At 58.4% G+C, this 19,649-nt stretch overlaps 7 protein-coding genes across 7 annotated transcripts; 4 read left to right on the top strand and 3 right to left on the bottom strand.

Annotated features, from left to right (window-relative positions):
* Positions 1-156: 156 nt before the first annotated feature.
* On the top strand, positions 157-1,918 carry EHS24_003020 (uncharacterized protein; the record flags this gene model as incomplete). The annotated part of the gene is made up of 3 exons (XM_028618726.1): positions 157-955; positions 1,005-1,306; positions 1,361-1,918. The coding sequence occupies 3 exons, from the start codon at positions 157-159 to the stop codon at positions 1,916-1,918; spliced, it is 1,659 nt and encodes a 552-aa protein (XP_028473093.1).
* A 150-nt stretch (positions 1,919-2,068) lies between these two features.
* Positions 2,069-3,482, bottom strand: EHS24_003021 (uncharacterized protein; the record flags this gene model as incomplete). Its single annotated transcript, XM_028618727.1, has 6 exons — positions 2,069-2,225; positions 2,286-2,533; positions 2,569-2,668; positions 2,714-2,902; positions 2,953-3,356; positions 3,447-3,482. The coding sequence occupies 6 exons, from the start codon at positions 3,480-3,482 to the stop codon at positions 2,069-2,071; spliced, it is 1,134 nt and encodes a 377-aa protein (XP_028473094.1).
* Positions 3,483-4,511: 1,029 nt separating this feature from the next.
* Positions 4,512-5,854, top strand: EHS24_003022 (uncharacterized protein; the record flags this gene model as incomplete). The annotated part of the gene is made up of 5 exons (XM_028618728.1): positions 4,512-4,804; positions 4,970-5,107; positions 5,186-5,314; positions 5,358-5,509; positions 5,577-5,854. The coding sequence occupies 5 exons, from the start codon at positions 4,512-4,514 to the stop codon at positions 5,852-5,854; spliced, it is 990 nt and encodes a 329-aa protein (XP_028473095.1).
* Positions 5,855-6,317: 463 nt separating this feature from the next.
* On the top strand, positions 6,318-9,357 carry EHS24_003023 (uncharacterized protein; the record flags this gene model as incomplete). Its single annotated transcript, XM_028618729.1, has 6 exons — positions 6,318-6,568; positions 6,634-6,879; positions 6,957-7,085; positions 7,123-7,283; positions 7,321-7,364; positions 9,076-9,357. 6 exons carry the CDS (start codon positions 6,318-6,320, stop codon positions 9,355-9,357), a joined length of 1,113 nt encoding a protein of 370 aa, XP_028473096.1.
* Positions 9,358-9,756: 399 nt separating this feature from the next.
* Positions 9,757-14,385, bottom strand: EHS24_003024 (uncharacterized protein; the record flags this gene model as incomplete). The annotated part of the gene is made up of 10 exons (XM_028618730.1): positions 9,757-9,895; positions 9,974-10,512; positions 10,567-10,817; positions 10,859-11,517; positions 11,557-12,163; positions 12,206-12,409; positions 12,445-13,740; positions 13,778-14,039; positions 14,096-14,266; positions 14,335-14,385. The coding sequence occupies 10 exons, from the start codon at positions 14,383-14,385 to the stop codon at positions 9,757-9,759; spliced, it is 4,179 nt and encodes a 1,392-aa protein (XP_028473097.1).
* Positions 14,386-15,099: 714 nt separating this feature from the next.
* Positions 15,100-16,575, bottom strand: EHS24_003025 (uncharacterized protein; the record flags this gene model as incomplete). The annotated part of the gene is made up of 4 exons (XM_028618731.1): positions 15,100-15,484; positions 15,544-15,702; positions 15,750-16,022; positions 16,079-16,575. 4 exons carry the CDS (start codon positions 16,573-16,575, stop codon positions 15,100-15,102), a joined length of 1,314 nt encoding a protein of 437 aa, XP_028473098.1.
* A 764-nt stretch (positions 16,576-17,339) lies between these two features.
* Positions 17,340-19,001, top strand: EHS24_003026 (uncharacterized protein; the record flags this gene model as incomplete). The annotated part of the gene is made up of 6 exons (XM_028618732.1): positions 17,340-17,375; positions 17,487-17,533; positions 17,660-17,699; positions 17,767-17,849; positions 18,069-18,272; positions 18,704-19,001. The coding sequence occupies 6 exons, from the start codon at positions 17,340-17,342 to the stop codon at positions 18,999-19,001; spliced, it is 708 nt and encodes a 235-aa protein (XP_028473099.1).
* Between the last annotated feature and the right edge of the window lie 648 nt (positions 19,002-19,649).

The raw sequence follows: 19,649 nt of genomic DNA on the forward strand, positions 1-19,649 counted from the left end.
TGACTGTTACTCATCACTCTTGGGGCTCAAGACAACACACAGCAGCACTATCAACGTCGTACCCTTCTGCCAACATTGAGGCTGTGAGCTACCTTTCGGCTCAACCATCTTCCAAAGTCAACACCTCTATCTACACCTTCCATGCCCACTTCGGCCATGACCGCCTCCACCGACGCGATCGTGAGCAACGGCCACGGCCACAGCTCCAAGGCCACGGCCACCAACGGCACCAGCACCAGCACAGATGAACGTCCCACCGCCCTCGACCTGAGCCACCACCTGTCCTTGCTTGCACGCTCGCGCCGTGCGTCCCCGCTCAAGGACATTATCCGGTACATGGCGGTGCCGGGCATCATTTCGCTGGCTGGCGGTCTTCCTCCCGCCGCGTACTTTCCCTTCCACTCGGTGTCGGCGTCGGCGTACCCAGCCTCGACGGTCCTCGACCCCGAGACAGGAACCCCGCCGGCCGACTCGGTCGAGGTCGTGATCCCCCGCCACAAGACGTCTGACACGGCGTTTGATATCGCAGGCGGCCTGCAGTACACCGGTGGCAGTGGTCTGGCCAAGTTTGCCGAGCTGTGCAAGGACCTGACGGAACGCATGTGGGAGCCCGTGTACTCGGACTGGGACATTCTTGTCAACTCGGGTGGTACCGACGCGTGGACAAAGGTCATTACAATGCTCCTGGAACGCGGCGAGTATGTCATCACCGAAACGCAGGTGTATCCCTCTGCTCAGGCGAGCTTCATTCCCATGGGTGTGACTGCGTTCCCCATTGAAGATGATGGAGAGGGCATGCGTGCCGACGCACTGGAGGCGGCTCTTGCAGGCTGGGACGAGTCGCGCGGCCGCCGTCCCCGTGTCATGTACCTTGTTCCCGTTGGCCAGAACCCACTGGGCACGACAATGGGCGCTCAGCGTCGCCAGGCCATCTACGACGTCTGCGTCAAGTACGGTTAGTGCTTGCCTATCAGCTACTGATTCAATACTCACTGTTCTCACAGATGTCGTGATCATTGAGGATGACCCGTACACTGTTCTCCAGTTTGAGCCATGGGTGGTGGGCTCCAAGAGCCACCCGCCAGTCCCGGCCAAGACCAACGAGGATGTCGCCGCCTTCCTGGACAGCATGGTCAAGAGTTTCTTGACCATTGACGTGCAGGGTCGCGTGATTCGTCTGGACACCTTCTCCAAGACGCTCGCTCCCGGTGCACGCCTGGGTTGGTTCACAGGCAGCAAGATGTTCATTGAGCGTCTGCTCCGTGGTACCGAGGTTCAAACACAGATGCCCTCGGGTATCTCCTCTGTGAGCTGGACTGTCTCAGGCGTTTTCCCCTCCACTGCTAACACTATCGCTTAGGTTGTCATTGGCGAGCTGCTCAACAAGTGGGGTCTCGACGGCTACCTCCTCTGGATCACCAACCTGCGCGAGCAGTACCGCGTGCGAAGGGACTGGATGCTGGACGCCCTCTCTGCGTCCTTTGACCTCGTGCCCGCCGAGAGCACCAATGTCGCCGGTGCCATCGGCCTGGTCGCCTACCCCAAGGGCCAGGCCCACACCGGCCCTGCGCTCATGTCGTTTGTTCCCCCCACCGGCGGCATGTTCGTGTGGTGCCGCATGTACTACCGCACGCACCCGCAGTTCGCGTCCTTTGCGGCCAGCTACAAGCCCGAGCACCCAGAGGACGGCGACGCGACCCAGGCGTTTGAGGCCAAGTTCTGGGTCCGTCTCGTCGAGGCATTGGTGCTCCTCACCCCCGGATGGTACTTTACCGCCTTTGAAGGCGAGGGCGTCTCAAGCTATGGCCAGCCTGGCGTCGGCGCCTTCCGTCTCGCATTCTCGTTTGAGCCCAAGGACCTCCAGGAGGAGGGTATCCGTCGTATGGCACGTGTGATGACCGAGGAGTGGTGCGCGTAGAAAACAAAACTCTTAATTAGCGGTAGCTTGTCTTGATAGCGGCCACTGAAATGCCACAGGGCGTCTTAATGATACGACGGTTTCATCTGGTATCCCTAGTGTAGAAAACGATGTGGCTAGAATATAGTGATGGTACATGCGATGGTGTGTCTACTTCTCACCCTGCTTCCACTTGCGGTACGTCTCGTCGTCCTCGGGACCGATGAATGGCCGCACAAGGCGGTGGAAACTCGTGTCCTCGGTGCGGATGGAATGAGGCGACAGCTCGCGGAGGTACTTCATCGCCAGCGACTCCCAGGCGTGGTAACTGTGGCATGGAGTTAGTTTGCAAAGTTTGCGGGAGGAAGGCTTCCAGCCGGTAACTCACGCGTACTGGCCGCTGCGGATAAAGTCGTACTCGTCGCGCTCGTGGACCTTCTCGACCTCGTTACCGTGCCACATGGGCCAGAAGAAGGCGGTCGCGTTCAGCACCTGGATCTCCTCGGGGTGCTCGCGCGCAAGCTGCCACGGCTTGGCGACACTGTGGTACGCCCAGTCATCGGGGTCAAACGACTCGTACGCCGCAATCCAGCGGTCGACAAACGGCGAGTCGGGCTCGGCGATGATCACCGCGTTCTGGCGTCAGCTCAACCCTGCGACAGAAAGCTTACGCAAAGACCCTGTGGGTCCAAGGGGGACCGGCTCGAGTCGGTCGCAAGCTCCATACCCAGCGTAGTAGGGTAGTACAGCAAGTCGTCAAATGGCTTGACGCTGGTGCGCGTCAGCTTGAAGCGTGCGGAGACAGCTGACACTTACACAAACATGTCAATGTCCAGGTAGATGCCGCCCGAGCGCTTCATGGCGTACATGCGCGCGACATCGGCCTTGTGAGCAAACTTGTGGATCTTGTGCCCAAAGATCTCCTCGGGCGGGTCCATCTCTCGCAAAGTCAGATGGGGCTTGATGAGCTCCCACCACGGTCCGGTGGGGAGGTGCTTGTAGTGGCTGACGGTCAGCACCGTCATATTTACTTTTCCTGCCCACGAGATCCTCACAAGTACATCTTGGTAGGGCGGAGGTTGAGCAGGGCACTGCGCATGCCGAGGTAGGCATAGTACGGCAGCTCGTCGGGGCTCTGGCCCTCTGCCACATCCTTGAAGCCGAACACATAGTGGACCGAGTTGGGCACGCGCATTCCCGACGTTTTGGGCTTGACAGGCTCGGGGAAGTTGTCAGGTATTTGGGGGAGCTTGTGATGGAAGGGCAAGATGTCGCGTGGCGGCACGAGGAACGGCGACTTGGTGCGATGCAGACCCCATAATGTATCGTCTGTGTTCTGTCGAGGCAGATAGCCGTACGATGGGGCTTTTGAGGGGTACACGAGGTATACCAGTCCGAGGACGATGAGAACAAGAGGAAGGGCGTGGATCGTAATTGGGCGACCGGCGACGCGAACCGTCTGCGACAACGTCAGCGAGCTAGCGACACGGTCGAGTGAACCACCAGCTCCATGTAGTCTGGGCATGGGTTGCAGAGATATGAAACGTACCACTGGTCGTCCATTCTGGATCCAAGTGGGCAGCATGTTGTGGCCAGGGAATGGCGTGGTCCTGAGTGTCGGTGAAGTTCCGTTGGCAGCGTTGAGAGGCGGTAAGTGAACACGTCCAAGGACGCGCGCAGTGCAAGGTCAACGGAACAGAAGGAACAAGGTGCGTGCCCAGTTCCGACCTCGAAACACACGGGTGGAGGCGCCAAGCAACAAATGAATAAATTACGTAATATCACGTGGTGGAAGGCACCCTAACGTCTTGCGAGTGCCTAGGTGGCATAGGCTCGCTGAACACATGCACTGTGCTCCAGTGTTATAGTGATAGCTGAAGGGTTGCGGGAGTTGGGGCGAGGGCAGAGAATCACACACAACATGGTAGTCCAGCGGTGCGGCCACGCAAGAAGTTTTACGTCCACTTGGGCCGGTTGAAAATCTCGTGAGAACCTTTAGCCTCTGAACCCCCAACCGGGATGGCATGGTGTTGGAAGGCGGCAAGTGTGTCCATGGCAACTACATCGTGAGCAGATGCACCCATGCACGCCCTAGTAGATGGCAGGTGTACATTGGACGGTGCAATCGGGGATGGGATGTGGCGACTTCCGGCAATGAAGGGCGAGGGGCGAGCAGCCGGGAAAAGGCGTTGTGCAACAGCAGACCTTTGTGCGGACAGCCACATAGTAGACGAGGACTGCGTCTCTGTGATTGCAATGTGATTTCAATGTAAATAATATGACCAACACCGCATGGATGCACGCCACCAACTTGCAACTGGTGAGCGTCCCGTTAATAAATGAACGAAAATATCTGAAAATGGCAGCGGTGACGCGCCGACTGGCTTCCCCTGCCATGCAAGGCTTGCACATTATGGGAAGTAGAGAAGCTGGGTTGGACGCGATGTGAGTCACCCTAGAGTCTGACACTGCACTCCATCAGCTCGCGCCTCTGCTTTGCCTCTCACGCCCGCACCAGTGCATCATGAAAAGCTCGCCCCTTTTACAAGAACAATTGGCGCGCCCCTAGCAATGTCCTCTCCGTCCTCAATCTTGTCAACGCACTTCATTCAGCATGCCGGGCCCCGTCATCAACATGGTGCTTCACGACCGCAAGCTTACTGTCAAACCGGGCTCCGAACTGCGTTCCCTTTTCGGCCCGATAAGTGTCCAGACACCCTTCACCGTTGGTGGCGATTCCCTCCCTGTCAACCGTCTCCCCTTGACAGATGCCCACTATACCCAAGAGGACAAGAGCCTGAACCACGAAATCTGGAACGTCATCCCTCTGGGCCCGAAGGGGGAGGTAACCCCTACAGGTTACAACGCTATGAACCATGCCCAGAAGACACTCAAATTCTCGCAGTTGTGAGTACTGTATCAGCGGCTGACTCGGGACTGCCATTTACACGTTATCTGTTACAGTAGTGGTATGTCGTTGGCCTACAACCGCCAAGCCCTCGCTTCTGAGTTCCTGGGACTCGACAGCGCACACCAGGTGCAAACCCTGATGTGTCTGACCAATGTCGACAGTGGCCTTCGCAGGCTTGGACATGTGATTGCTCCCCAGGTCTTGGGGGACCTCCGCATCCGCAAGGCAAACCTCACCGTTGAGCCTCTCCCCGAACTGGTCGAGCGTCTCGAGGTGATGAAGAACAAAGCCAACAACCTGTGAGTTGATGCGGAATCAAGCATTGAACATTGGAGTTTGTTCCTTTTTCTCAAAACAATCAACTCACCCGCGTCCAGGTTCTCCGAAGGCAGGCTGAGAGCCGCGATGCAGATGTACCGTGACGCAGTGTACGCCCTGTACCCATGGACTGGCTCTGCAATTCTGTTCAACTCTACCAATGCATTCAAGTACGGGATTGCTCAACTGTAAGTTTACACTGTTCTTCTCGAGGTTAACAGGCAGCGAAAGCGCTCTCTGGAGCAACATGGCGACCACGGCACTCAAACTCGGTCGCCTGGAAGGCGGATTTTCCGACTGGTTCACTACCGCCAAAAGCTGCGCCGAAGTCGTCACCGACATGCGTTACGTCTCGTCTCGTACCCTGGCACGCGCTTTAGCTCGTGAGTAGCAGTAGCCATAGCCATACCTTTCAGCCACCAGCCGTCGAGACATTGTGCTGAGTAACAGGCGTGGCCGAGATTACGCACGAAATCGGGCAATTCCGCCCTGACCTGAGGCTCTTCGACAGTTGCAACTGGAGGCTCGGTGTCGGTCCCGAAATCGAGCTCTCGAATCTGCTCGCTCTGGGCGATGGTGGCGATCAAGAGTGGGTGCACAAGGACTGCTTCGACCTTCACATCTGCGAGTCCACTGCTCGCGCCCAGAAGAAGATTGCGGCCCTCCCCGATAGAGGCGCCGTCATCCAACTCTATACTGGCGTGACTCTCAAGATCAGCTTCAGGTAGATCCAGAGTGCCAGCCAATCTAAGGGAGGAGTGGGCAACCAAAAGCTCGAGTGGGAGGCCTGGAGTTCTGCTAGCGTTCTGCATGGTACTGTAGGCGCATAGCGTAGTAGCAAAGCGAAATGTTATTAATTGTGCAGAAAATGGTCACCAAACATGCTGCTTGACAGGGGAGTCTGCGAGTCTGAGTTGCGTGAGCGCCATGGAGGCCGGAGGACCTCTGGTCACCACTTTATGCTTGGACCTGTAGTGTAAATTGAATGTATACGATGGGTGTGGTCTGTGGATCTGCAGTGTGGTGTCTCGCCGATCTTTCCTCGGGTTGACGGCGAGTGACTGGACTGTCCGCCACCCAACGTCCACACCCTGCCAAAAGGCCAAAACGTCTTCCCCCCATCGTCATTTTGTCTTCCTCCGCCTTCTTGCATTCCATTCACTTCACCACCACCATCCATTCTTTTGCACCATGTCAGACCATACCGTCACCCTGGTGCTCAAGAATCGCAAGTATGAACCACCCGCCTGCCTGCTGATGGAGACCGGATTCACGTCTGGCGGCGACTCCCTTCCCGTCCCCCGCCTAGCCCTCACCGAGGTGCACTACACCCAACAAGACACCAGCATGAACAGCAAGATCTGGGAACTATTCCCCATCTTCGGTCCATCCGAGATTGAAGCCGCCTTTTCCTCAATGCTTGCGATGTCTGTGGCTCTCTTGTAAGTAATCGTGCAATCATTGACCTACCCGCAACAAACACTTATGTACTCATCTGTCCCACCAGTACCGACGAAGAGACATTTGATCGCCCTCGCCTCATCTCGACTTTCACCGACCTCCACTATGCACATCATGCTCAGCAACTCGGGTTTCTTCTCCAGCTCGACCGAGTGCTCGACCGTATCGGTGGCAAGGCCACTCCCGGCTTGGACTGGGCGGGACTCAAAGCACGCAAGACCGGCCTTGCTATTGAGGCCCTCCCCGACCTGATCGAACGTCTCGGGATCATGAAAGATACCGCCAATAAGCTGTAAGTGTATTTGACTCTCGGTACCGTGTACCCCGGATCCGCCTCCTTTGGCCGTATAAAGCTAAGCACAGTGTAAGCTATGGCGAAGGCAAGTTGATGGCGGCAATGCAAATGTACCGCGACGCACTCGTCCAGATGTACCCGTGGAATGCCACCGCTCTGCTCTTCACCTCGACCGATGCGGTCAAGTATGGTATTGCTCAACTGTAAGCGACAATGCGAGTTTTAAAACCTGACAAGCAGTGAGGGTGCACTGTGGAGTAACATTTCTGTCACCGCTCTCAAGATTGGCCGCCACTTGCTCCCCGACTCTCACCACGCGTTCGGAATTGCCTGGAGCGCTGCCGAAATCATTGGTAGCATGCGCTACGTGTCTTATCGCACCCTCGCCAGAGCCTGGAATCGTAAGTCTTTGATGACAGTACCATGTTGACAAGGGAGGCGGCGGTGAGGCTAGACTCGAACTCGCTCGTTTCCCCCAGCAGGTACCAATGGCTGCTGCCATAGATCGCTGCTGGCCGCAGTGCGGACGCGGACCTGAATTCGAGACGTCGACGATTTTAGCACTCAACGACAAAGGTCAGCAGTGGGCTCACGAACACTGCTGCGACTTCCACGTTTGCCTGTGTATCGGCAATGCGGTGCAGAAGAAGATCGACAAGCTCCCTGACAGCAGAGGCACCGTCAGGCTGTGCACTGGCGTCACTCTCAACATTGTTTTCAAGTAGACCGAGTTGGAGTCCAGCAAGTAAGGGTTCAGATACGTCCCGCCGGAGAGATTCAAGTACCATGTGAGAGAGTGAGAGAGTGAGAGAGTGAGAGAGTGAGAGAGTGAGAGAGTGAGAGAGTGAGAGAGTGAGAGAGTGAGAGAGTGAGAAGTACCATGGGTGTGACTAGGACATGTACATACTGAGTTGCTGGTGAAAGCTGCATCTCTAGACGGTGGTCGTGTCGTCAGTCGGAGGGAGGTGGTGGGCTGATGCCGTCATTGAGCACTCCTCCCCCCTGCCTGACAACTACTCACAGACCTGCTCTCACATGTCTCGCTCCCCATTGACCATCTCTTGACTTCGTGTACATCCTGTGACACACGCTACCGCTTACATGAACTCTAACTGCAACCGACTTCCACCCGACTCTCCCCTGCCTCACCACCGAAACCTGTCCTTACCAGTCGACAAGGCCCGGCAGAGTAAATATCTCTACGGCGCCACTGACGCTCACCACTGTTCGACTGACAAGCATCTCGCATCACAATCCCATGCCTTGGCAGTAAGTCACTAGTTTGGACAGGGACCACTGGATACTGTCCCGGTCGCAGCGAAATGATACCCCATGTGGCCGTCGTCTGCATGTCTTGCCAGTCACATCCAGCACAAGAAAACACGGGGGTGGCCGTCTATTTCGGGACTGGCCGTCCCCATCCGCAAGCCATGGCTTCAGCCAACTAGCCAACGCCAGCGTGACACATGGAGTGATTTTTAGCATATTAACGCAGGCCCCCCAGTGTAACCAGTTTAATTAACGCTCAGTATCCGAACAGGACTGTGTGATGGGTTGAGGTGGGGTGCCGCCTGGCGGCGAGGGTCAGGATTAAACGCGTCGCGTCTTGGCCAGCAAGGATTCTTTCAGGCTGTCTGTCGTATCCTTGCGCGGCGTTGCGAGCCATGTGGGACGTGCGACCGTTACACTCCGGATCCTGATCAAGGCTCTCCTAGCGACCGGTATGCGGTATGGGGTCCTGGCGATCCTGGGCAGGACGTGTGGGCGAACCGACAACCATCCCCTCGAAGCCGGATTTTGGCGTGGCCTGAATGACATCATTTGCGCTTCGTTTAGAACTGATCCTACTGAAACACCAATCGCGCGAATTGCAGCTTGGTGCTGGCAGTGGGCAGTGGGCAAGGTGTGGTCGAGAATAGACTCAGCCACCTGCCTGGTGTGCGAGGCGCGGGATATGGGCTGTCGCCAACCGAGGGCCGAGGGTCGTGGCGGTGGTCGTTCTGGAACGGTGATCGACATTGCGGGATATCGTGTATCGTGGCATTAACTGGGCGAGCCTCACACGCGTATAAAGAGCGCAGGTCAAGGTCGGTATCCCGACGTCCTCGCCCAACTCTCGACTTCTCGACTAGCTTTAACGACCCCCCCCCCCCCCCCCCCCAACCCCCCAAAACCAACCTACACATCATGCAGGCTCTCGAGCAGGAGTTCCTTGGCGGCGGCAACAACAACAACCAGCAGCAGCAGCAGTCTGGCGGCGCTGCCAGCCTCATTGGCGAATTCATGGGCGGCGGTAACAACAACAACCAGCAGCAGCAGCAGCAGTCTGGCGGTGGCCTCGCCGGTCTCGCGGGCAACTTCATGCAGGGCGGCGCCCAGGGCATGGAGGGCCAAGCTGTCATGAACGCCATGGAGGGCAACGAGGTCAAGGCCGCCGAGGACTTTGCCCTCTACGAGGTCGAGAAGCGCTTCTAAGGTACGTGGCACTGTATGGCTACTGATACTGACAGTAATGTAGTTTTCCGACGCCTTTTATTCACGACGCTTTTTCACGACAGTAGGATAAGATAGTAGAGGATATGAAGAAGAAGCACACTAGGGTGACCCTGCTACACGTCATCGAGCCATGTCTCCCCACCGCACTCATTGACTTATCTGGCCTCACTCACCGCCTCACCGCCTCACTGACCAAATCTCATTTGCTCCCTCCCTTTGGTCCGTCACCGCCTACACGGCACGAACATTCCCTCCCAAGCCCTGCCCTGTCCACCTACTGTCCACCTGCACACGCTGCGCTGACCACAAGCTAGTAACATGCTGTAATGTAATGACAATGACATAATGCTTCCGATAGTCCCTCCTACCACCCACCATTCACGCACCGCCACCGCGTACTGCCGGGTCATAGCTCCAGGTCGGCTTGAGACGCGCAGCAGCTCTGGCAGGCAAGATGGTCGTTGCGCCGAGGCTCCTGGCCTTCATGGCGCACACGCCCGCGAGATCGACTTCAAACCTGGAAGCGTCAGCGTCAGCCCAGCCAGCCAGCGTCTATCTAGGACGGCCTCCAACCCAAATGTCAGGCGGCACTCACGCGACTTTGACAGGGCGCACCGGCCCACTCCCGACTCCATGGCGCTCGTAGTGGACAAGACACGCCAGCTTGAGGGTGGCCAACGCGTCGGGGTCACCAAACGGCACGATGCGCGCCACGTCGGCCATGTCGGGGAAGGTGCGCCACACTGCAGCGAGCTCGCGCTTGCGCGCCGCCACGACGCTGTTGGGCACCTCGCCCTTCTTGCCGCCGGTCGGCTGTGGGTCGTTCAGGTTGAGCCGCAACCGCCGGTAGCTCTCGAACATGGGCGTGGTATCGTTTGACATGACGCGTTGCCACAGCTTGATGCACGCGAGAACGTGGCCGACCAGGTTATTGATGTGTTTATTGAGCTCGGCGTCGTGCTGGTCGTCTTGCGGTCGTCGTGCCTGGTCCGCTTTGGCAAATTCCAGTATGCGCGTAAAGTCGCTTGACAAGCCAACAAGGTCGTTGTCGCCGACGAAGCCTTTCGCGGGATCCGGAAAGTCGCTCATAATCTCCGTTGTCTTGGTGCGGCCCGACTCGAGGAGCCTGTCCATCTAACCATGTCAACGCCGTATTGAAGGCCGACAAGCACTGCGTTAAGCACTCACAATGAACGCTCTGGGACCTGCACGCTCGACGAAGATGACGTTATCCTGACAGGTCTTGTCAATGCCCTTTTTGGTCCAACGCCACCACACCGTGCCGCGAATGGCACGCGAGTCCTTGCTGAACAGGTCAGGAAGCAAGGTGAGACCACTTTTACGAGCGTCGAGGACGTGGCAGAACATGTGCGCGAGACGGATCGTGTCGGGATGGGCACATCCGAGATGGTACACGGCCTTGTCATGGAGTCCAGAATCTGTACAGGTCAGTGATCGTGCACAGATCCAAAGAACCTACAGATTCCCGTCAAGTGCTGGTCCAGCATGTTGGCGAGCAAAAAGTACTGGACGTTCATGATCTTGGCGGCTTCGTCCTCGGTGCCGACCGCATCGAGGATCTCACGAACGCTGACAGTCTTCTTCACGAAGTTGTCCTGCTCAAACGTCTCTGGCGGGAACGCCATCTCATCGGGCGCGTTGGTGAAGGGCGTCACAAGGCGTTCGTCCCAGATCACCGTCGCTGTGTCGCCGTCATAGTCTCCGCCGCCGAGGAAGCTGGCAGGGGAGGCAGTGCACAGCTTGCTGCTTGCGGACAGCACAATGCAGTCGCGGAGGTGGAAGAGCTCGGGCCGCACGACGGCCTTGAGCTTGCGGACGTCGGTTGGCAGCTTGCATGGCGAGCGGTAAATGAGGACGTCGCCCTCGAGGAAGTTGATGCGGCGCAAGGTGACAGGGTCGACGGGCTGATCGGCCGAGAACGACACAAAGATCTCGTCCGGGGCCAGGACGCCCAACGTGTCCGGCACGATCATGGCGGTAGCACTCTGGTCGACGGAAATCCTGATGTCTGTGACGGCGTTGTCGGCCAAGGACTTCACCACACACCGCAGCATGCCCGCAGCCCAGGATGCACCCATTGGCGTCGGCGTGTAGCCCGCGAGCAAAGTGTTGTAGAGTCTGAGACCGTCAGTACTGTAATTGTACCGCAAAACTCACTGCTCCTCCTTGGACACATCCGGGTCACCAAACTCAAAGACATCCGACGAGCCCGAGACAGACACCGAGGTCGATTCGATCGAAAGTCCGGCGACCTTGGTTGAGAGGCCTTGCGCGATGCACTCTCTCCTTTTGCGTTGTTGCCCAACACCACCGAACCGCCAGATGGCGGCAATGAGCCTATCCCGCATGCCGCGCTCGTCCTCACCAACATCTGCGCAGATCTTCGGGATGAAGGCCCTACGGATCATGTCGATACTCTCCTCAGCCATGGCGAGCAGTAAGTCAGATGGGACGCCGTTGTGTTCCATGATGATGATTGGCTCCGACGAGATGTTGGTGCCGATCTTGAGGCCGTCGACACGGCACACGTCGAGCGTGCACAGGGCCGGGTCGAGGTGTGCCTTGGACTTGTCATCTGGGTACGACTTGACCATCGAGTCGCGCAAGACGACATCCATGTTTGGGTACTGGAGACGCTGCTCGGGGCTCATGACGGCGAGGAGACCCTTGGCACCACCGCAACGCATCTGGACGACGTACGGTCGGCCAGTGAGTCGCTGGGAAAAGTTGGGGTGGAGGGCGATTTGGCGTGCCAGGTCCTCGGCTGGAAGGTAAGCATAGGTGCTTTAGAGAGTTGTCTACTCACACATCAGACCACATCCATCGGTCAAGATCTCAGTAGTCGCCGGGTTATCTGGATCTTTGGCGCTGTCGCACACAATGTCCGGGATAGTGGTGATGCGCGCAGGGTCGACCCGGACAGCCGGGACCGAGTCGGAGAGGAGAAGCTGCATGCGAGAGGCCCACTTCGCCATGGCCTGGTTGGGCTTTGCCTCCAGCCCATTGAACGCTGCACAGTCAGCTTTATCGACTTGTTGGACGTACCAGACAGTAGTTCCAAGAAGGACATGGTGCCCGACTCTACGACCGCCGACGGGGTGTTCGGCACAGCCTCGTTCGTCTGTATGGCAGTGGCATGGTCGGCATCAGCCGGCGCATGAATGACTCGAAACACGCGGCCAAAGAGAACCAGTGCGCGACCGAGGAGCATGCGAAAAAGTCTTGGGCGTTGGTCCCGCGGGACATCGGAGAAGCGGATGGTAAGGACGCGACGTGACCCAAAGCGACGGGCGAGGCGTGTCGACCTTCTTGGCGGCTCGAATGGCAGGAGCTGGAAGCGGAAAGGGAAGGGAGCGCTTTTGGCTGCAGCACGAGCGCCGAAGGGGTTGCTGGGAGGGTCCATCGCCTTTGTCGGAGAGCGGCGGTAGGGGTTGTCGGCCGCTTCTTGGTCAACGGCAGTGACTTGCATTGGACGTATGCCCACGTTATCGCGCCGAACTGCCACGGCAAAGACGAGGCTTCCTCCGTAGGGCCACGTCTGACTGTCGTTGCCGACACCACGGAGGTCGACATCGTTGATAGACACCTCTTCCATATCCATCTCCGCCAACATGCGACTGGACGACGTCTCGGAAGGGAAGTCTGGATGCAGTTGGCCATCGGAAGCACATTCGCCGCGTTTGCGCGCAGCGACTGCGTCGAGGACGTGGCTGATCCTGGGCAAGATCTTGCTGGGCGTGCCGATCAACAAGTCGAGGTCGCTGACGTTAATGTCCCGCCAGTCGACCGCCTCGTGTGACTCCATCTGGAGCGACAATCCCCACTGGACGTAATAGTTGATACCCTTCCTGTTCATCTGCGCCTGGTACGGGTTGCGCGGGATGACCTCGAGATACCTCTCGTCCAGACCGGGGGCGACCAACGGGTGTGCTGGGTCATAGCCGCTTAGATCGACCTCGGGCGCGGCCTTGGCGATAGAGAAGGGAGAGGGGGCAACCTGGCCAAGCTTTGGCGTCTTGAGCTCAAGACGCCCCAGTGGACCAGTCATCCCTGTTTCCCCGGTCGCTGGTCGCCTTTGGGGTGTCGTTGGCTGGGTGCCGCCAGTGAACTCGATGGATGGGCTTCGCGACATCTGCTCGCTAGTGTCGTCACTGCCAGAGTGCCGGAAAGGGGCGATGCGCCGTTGGGCGGAAGGGTCGTCGCTCGCACACCGCCCGAGGTCAATCACGCGGCGCTTGCTGGGGCTCTGATCCAACATGTTGTGCAAGGGCAGGTTGCTCTCACTCGCCGGGCGCTTGGGAGACGATATGGCCCTGGAGCGGCCGGGTGTGGGCGAGGGTTCTGCGACGTCAGAGTCGTCATGGCCGATAATACCTACCGCGCTTGGGGTCGTCATCGTCAGACTCGGACGCTAGGGAGTCGAGGTCATCCAAGTCGATGACTGTGCTGCCTTGCAGGCCTGTTGAGCCTGGCCGAACGAGGAGCTTCTTCTCCAGCCATTTGGCGTCTGGTTTCTCGTCCTCGATCAACGTCGCCTCTGTGGACCGCGAGTTCTGGGACATGGTGAGGAGGTCGGGATCGCTCACGCTCGTGAGCCGCTCCTGATGGCGCTGCTTGTCCTGGATGAAGTCTTTCAACCTCTGAGAGAACTCCCACAGCACAGAAGCCTTGGTCCCGCTTGGGTAGCCGCCGAGACCCGCCTGGCGTCGGGCTCAGACCCAATGAACGCCTTGAGCTCGGCTGGGAACTCGTCCAGCAAACACTTGAGGTCCGCATGCACCTGACGCGAGGTACTTGCGAGAGCCGTCGTGGCGCGCTCCTGCGGCAGGCAGAGGGGAATGCGGAGATCGTGAATGAGGACACGGTACTGATCCACTTTGTCAGTGACCACACTATGGCGAGGGCGGGTTGGGATGAGAAGAGTCTGAGACGTACCGCATCCTCAATGGTGCGAGCGTCGCCGGCGTAGTAGGATATGGCTGGCATGAGTGATTCCGGTCGCGACACTCAGACGTTTGGGACAAGGGGGATCATCGAGGTTTCCAGACGCGTGTATGTCGTTTAAAGCAAAGAGGACGAACAACACGAGGGGAACGGAACGGCCTGGGGCGGGCGCGGACGGGGTACTGGGCCTGTGCGTGGTAGTGGGGAGGTTGGTGATACCTGCGCTGTGCCTTGGCGGGCGGTGTGGGGCCTGGAGCTATTCTATCTACTGAGCCCTTCAAGGGGAACAACGATGTAGTGGTATGGAGTGAGGACGGGTTGTATGTGCTGATATATGTACGGATGACATGGATGTGATGCAAGAAGCAACCACCCCCGCTTGCGGTTGTTGTCGGCAGATGGTTGACGGTGTGCGAAATGCGGGGCAACGGAATGTCAGGCCCAGGCACCGGTTCTTGGCCGTCGCGTGTGCACCCCCCGCCCCAGTCTGTGTTATCGCGATATACAATCAGCACTCGACAATCATCTCTTTCCTCCCTTGTCAATGTGCCAAGGTGCAGCATGCAAGCCACAAGGTAAGAGAAGCCTTTGATGCAGATTTCATCTCGGCATTCGCCTTGCAACGCAACACCACAATGTCGAATTATTTCGGTCCCAACCTCAACGACTTTGTTATCTGTTGCACCCAAAGCCCCACCGTCATTGCCATCCATGAACTGTTCTGAGAGCAGCTACATACCCCCACCCCTTCCTTCTCTACCCTGCACCGCGACCCTTCTCATCTGGCACCTCAAGCCCCTTCATCCCATGCACTTTGCTGTGCCTTTCCTGCTGCTCCAGCTGCTTGCCAATCTCCTGCACAAACTCGCGGCTCTCGTCGCGCGTGAAACCCCACTTGGTACCGCGCACCTCTGGCGCCGGCTCGGCGAGCGCAAAGGGGTTAAAATCCTTGGCTTGGTCCAAGTCTGCGAGGGTGTGGTTGACGAACCGGTGTGTGGCCTCGTCGGCACGCACGGCCTTGAGGACGTCGAGCATGACCGCGTCCGGCGCCAGGCGCCAATAGTCCTTGGCAATGGCCGGGGCGTCGAGACTGGTCCATTCGGGCACCAGGCCTGACTGGACGTCATGTACACAGTGTGTGCTGTAGGGAGTGTGTGAGTTCGGCTGGCCACGCACGTACGTAGGACAGGGGCAGCTCACTATGTCCTCACCGCCTCCTCCTCCAGCGTGGCGACGAACCGATGGGCAGATTTCGGACTGACAATGTAGGTCGCGAGGAAAAAGGTACCGAACACGCCCTGTCCGGCGAGGACAAAGGAACGGAGAATGATGCCCGGTTGACGGATGGCGAGGAAGGTGCTGTGCACGAGGTCAGAGGCGAGGAGCGACGTGGGGCGACTGCTCACAGCAAGTGCATGCGTTCATTCTCAGCCTCCTCCAGCAACGTGTGGATCCACCCGCCGTCGCGGCGCAGTGCCCGCAGGCTCTTGAGGTGCCGCATCGCTCCGCCAACCATACCTGGCACGCCGGCGATGGACTCGAGCAAGATGATGCGAAAGAGCCATTGCTTGTCACTCAGCAGCCGGCTGTCGTTACGGAGCTGCTCAACCGTGGTGGTTTCCAGTGCCGAGGCGGGAATCACCTCTGCCTTGTACCCCGAGAACCAGTCGAATGTCTTACTGGAACCAGTCAGTTCATGTAGGTGGGGTCCTGTCGCTAGCACATGTGTACATACCGAACAAGCGTGACAAAGCCCACAACCGTCTTGTCTCCCAATCCCTCTGGCGGACGGACGACGACCTTGACAACATCCAGTTCCTCGGGCGTGTAGGTGGGCATGTACGCATGGTCAGGCGCCGGGACAATGGCGCCGCGCGTGAGGGAGTCGCCGGGATGTGCGCCTTCCGCACCATGCCCGGCGATGCCCACGCCAGCTTGGTTGTCCGGGTTGCCGGCGAGTCCAGGCCGCAGCGTCGTCGTCACGGGCGCCTGTGTTTCGGCGTGGTGCTTGGCAGTTGAGCCAGGCGGTGTAACGTTGGAGTCGGTTACGCATACAGAGACGTGGAGAGCTCGTGGATACGGGTAGGCGGCGGAGGGCAAGGGAGAACGCGAGTGCGTCGAAGGCCATGTCGCTGTCTTGAGCAGGCGGTGGGCGGGTGGCAAGGTCCGGATGCGGGTGGCGCCAATCTGGCGTGCGGTGTAATGGACGAGGAGCCCAGCCCGGGTCGACATGGTTGTGGATGGGCCGAGTAGAGAAGGAGAGATGTTCGAGAAGGTGAGATGTTCGAGAAGGTGAGAGAAGTTGGATGAGCCAGTTCTCACCCACTAGAACGGATGTTAGGCCCAACAGTGCCTCCCATTAGCGGTGACATCATGAGAGCTGTGGCATTTGCTTGGGGGTACTATTTGCGGCAATGGCTTCTAGATTACTCGATAAGATAACGAGCCGCAAATACTAGAGTGTATGCGCGGCCATGTGGAAATTGTAGTTTGACAACAACATCCTTGAGAGGGACAGCAGTACAGCAGCAGCGGGAGCGTTCATCTCACAGTTTTATGCAGCAGTGACTGAAAGGCGAGATGGTGTGTACTGGTCTAAGCGAGGTGGCGGCGGCTGAGGGAAGAGACGCTGGTGCACGTTTCTCTTCACACCTTCCACCGCGGTTTCACCTCCCTGCATGGTCTTGCAAGCGTATATGCGTCGTCCTAGAGAGCGCTACGCAGCATGCCCCCAGTCCGCAGTGTCCGCTCGCTGCTGTCTATCATGAACGGAGTAACACTGACAGCGCGTACGCTGCCGGAGCCAGCCGAAACCCAGGTTGCTGATTACGGCCGTTTTGATTCCGCGCGCCGAAGTGACGCGCGAGCGGCGATCTTGCACACCTCGTCCTTGCCGCAGGTCAAGCGACCAGACATTGTTGACAACACAACACACACACTGCATTGCTCGACCTCTTCCACTCTCGCCTCGTCATCACCACTCGAGCATAGACACGATGGCGTCCATCAAGATCTTTAGCTTGGCCGTCAAGGTGCGCCTTCCTCTCCCCTCCCTTCCCACCGTTTCGCCCCGACATCCACCATCACCCCTCCCTTCCCTCCTCTGACATCACACACGAGGACGCAGTAGCTGACCCGGGCAGACCCTCGCCAAACCCATTGCCAACCAGATCAAGGCGCAGGCAGCAGAGTAAGTGGCCTGTGTATGTGGTGGCGAGCAAGTGAGAACGAGGGCGCTGACGTTGTGTCTTTCTTCTCGTCCTGTTGTGATCGTGTGCCCCTCTTCCCCCCCCCACCTCCTACTGGCGTATCACAGACACGAGAGCTTCCGCAACCTCTGTATTGGTATCGCACAGGTACGTCATTTTTGCCAGGACCATGCAGCGGGGGAGATGGAGTGTAGCTGATACCTCTCGATAACAGCGTGTCCACCGTGCCGAGGCGCGCATGCGCATGGGGCTGCTAAATGAGGAGGCGAAAAACATCAAGCCTCTCAATGACGCAAAGTGAGTAAGAGATCAAGAGATCCATGGTGGACGCACCACGAGGCTGTACAGTTGTTCGTCCCTGTGTTCCAGATATCCACCACCGCCCTATCATCGATGCTCCAATCTTCTCGACACATGGCCATCACTCTAGTGCTGGGCCATGCGCGCCCTGCATGTCCCTACATTCTGCCCCCCCCCCCCCCCCCATTTCGCGCCGCTCGTCACTGACACGTGCAGAGCTGTGCAGAACGGCGCGTCCAACCTGGCCGAAACGTTCCTGTTCGTGGTCGGCGCGGGACTTGTCCTCGGCGAGACATACCGCACGTCGCGGAAGAATGAGAAGCGCCGAGACCAGGTGGCCGACCGCCTGGACAGCCTCGAGGAGGAGATCCACCAACTGCGTGGAATGGAGAGCGAGCAGGTCAAGGCGCTCCAAGAACGGTGAGTCACCCACCGAGCTCGCGCAGTCGGGGCAATCGAACTGGTGCGGTTTGCTGTTGTCCCTGTTGTCGATTGCGCGTTCTAGGTGTTTTGCACTCTCGTGGGGTCCGGAACTGAGGCTGACGTGTCCCGTCCTCGCTTTCTCTTGCCCTCCCACCTTGCAAAACATGGAACGTGTGGCTCGTTTTTACTCCACTCCCTCGGTGCACCGGCAATTCCTGGCACCACGTACTCCTTCACATCGGTGGGTCGTCGGGTTCAATTGTGTCCATTCCTCTTTTTGTCTTGGAACAAACCTTGGATGTCCCCTGGTCCCAACTTCCCGTCCCGTCCGCCACTCGCGTCATGGGGTGTGTAACCGTCCTGATCTCCCTGGTGATCCTTTTTTTTGTCTTCTCTTTCTTTCTGGTTCTTTCTTTCCCAACACACAGGAGCATTGGCTTGGAACGGGCCCTCAAGACGGTGGTGGACAACGGGCTGCGGGCAGGCTGGATGTCGCTCGGGCATGACGACAGCGAAGTGCTGCGCCTGCTTGGCCAGCTGCCCGGCCAACCACTAGCCCTGCGCGCCGCCGACGGCAGCGATAATTCGTTGTCGTCGTCGTCTCTGGCCACCGACGAGCTGCCCATGGGTCTGGGTCTGGATGTGGGCCATGTGGATGTGCCTGAAGTGTCGAGCGGGCCTGCGGGGTCGTCCGCTGCGGCCGAGACCACGGCCCATGGCCCATGAGTACAGATGCAGGGTGTACCCATGGGCGCGGGGCGGAGCAAGGTGGGGGGGGGGGGGGGTGCGTGGGTGCGGGTGGGTTGGGTGGGTCCTGTGTGTCTGTTCAGGTGTGTATGGCAGACAGGGGGGGTCCAGACACGGCACTAAGCACACATACTACAGTACAGATGCATCAGCATGTTTTGGACGCGTTTTTGCTCAGCAACTCAGTAATCGCAGCAACTTTTTTCCATGTCTAACGCAACATGGCCCATTGGGGTCGTGGAATGCGGGATGGCTATCTTGGAGCCAACGTATCGAAGCGTCCGAGCTGGCCAAGTCGAGAGGGATATACAGTAATCCATTGGGACCTTCTTGGACGATTGGAGCGCGTGTGGGCACGCCACGTACGTCATGTGGGGGGTTCTGTTGTTCCTGCGTTGTGTGTTTTGCGAGGGACAGGAGAGCTGCCCGTTGTTATTCCTGCGTGTCGGTGGGTACGAAAGGGGCACAACAGGAAGGGGGCCGCGGGGGGACACAGCAACAATTCCAAACAACACCCCACAGGCCGGAGGCCGGAAACCGCGCATTTCAATCCGCACCCACCCCTCGGCGCGCGCTCCGGGTAGGAGACAGACAGAGACAAGCGACCACCACCCACTGCTTGCCGTG

The sequence above is a fragment of the Apiotrichum porosum genome (genome assembly GCF_003942205.1).
Source record: "Apiotrichum porosum strain DSM 27194 chromosome Unknown scaffold_14, whole genome shotgun sequence".
Taxonomy (NCBI): Eukaryota; Fungi; Basidiomycota; class Tremellomycetes; order Trichosporonales; family Trichosporonaceae; genus Apiotrichum; species Apiotrichum porosum.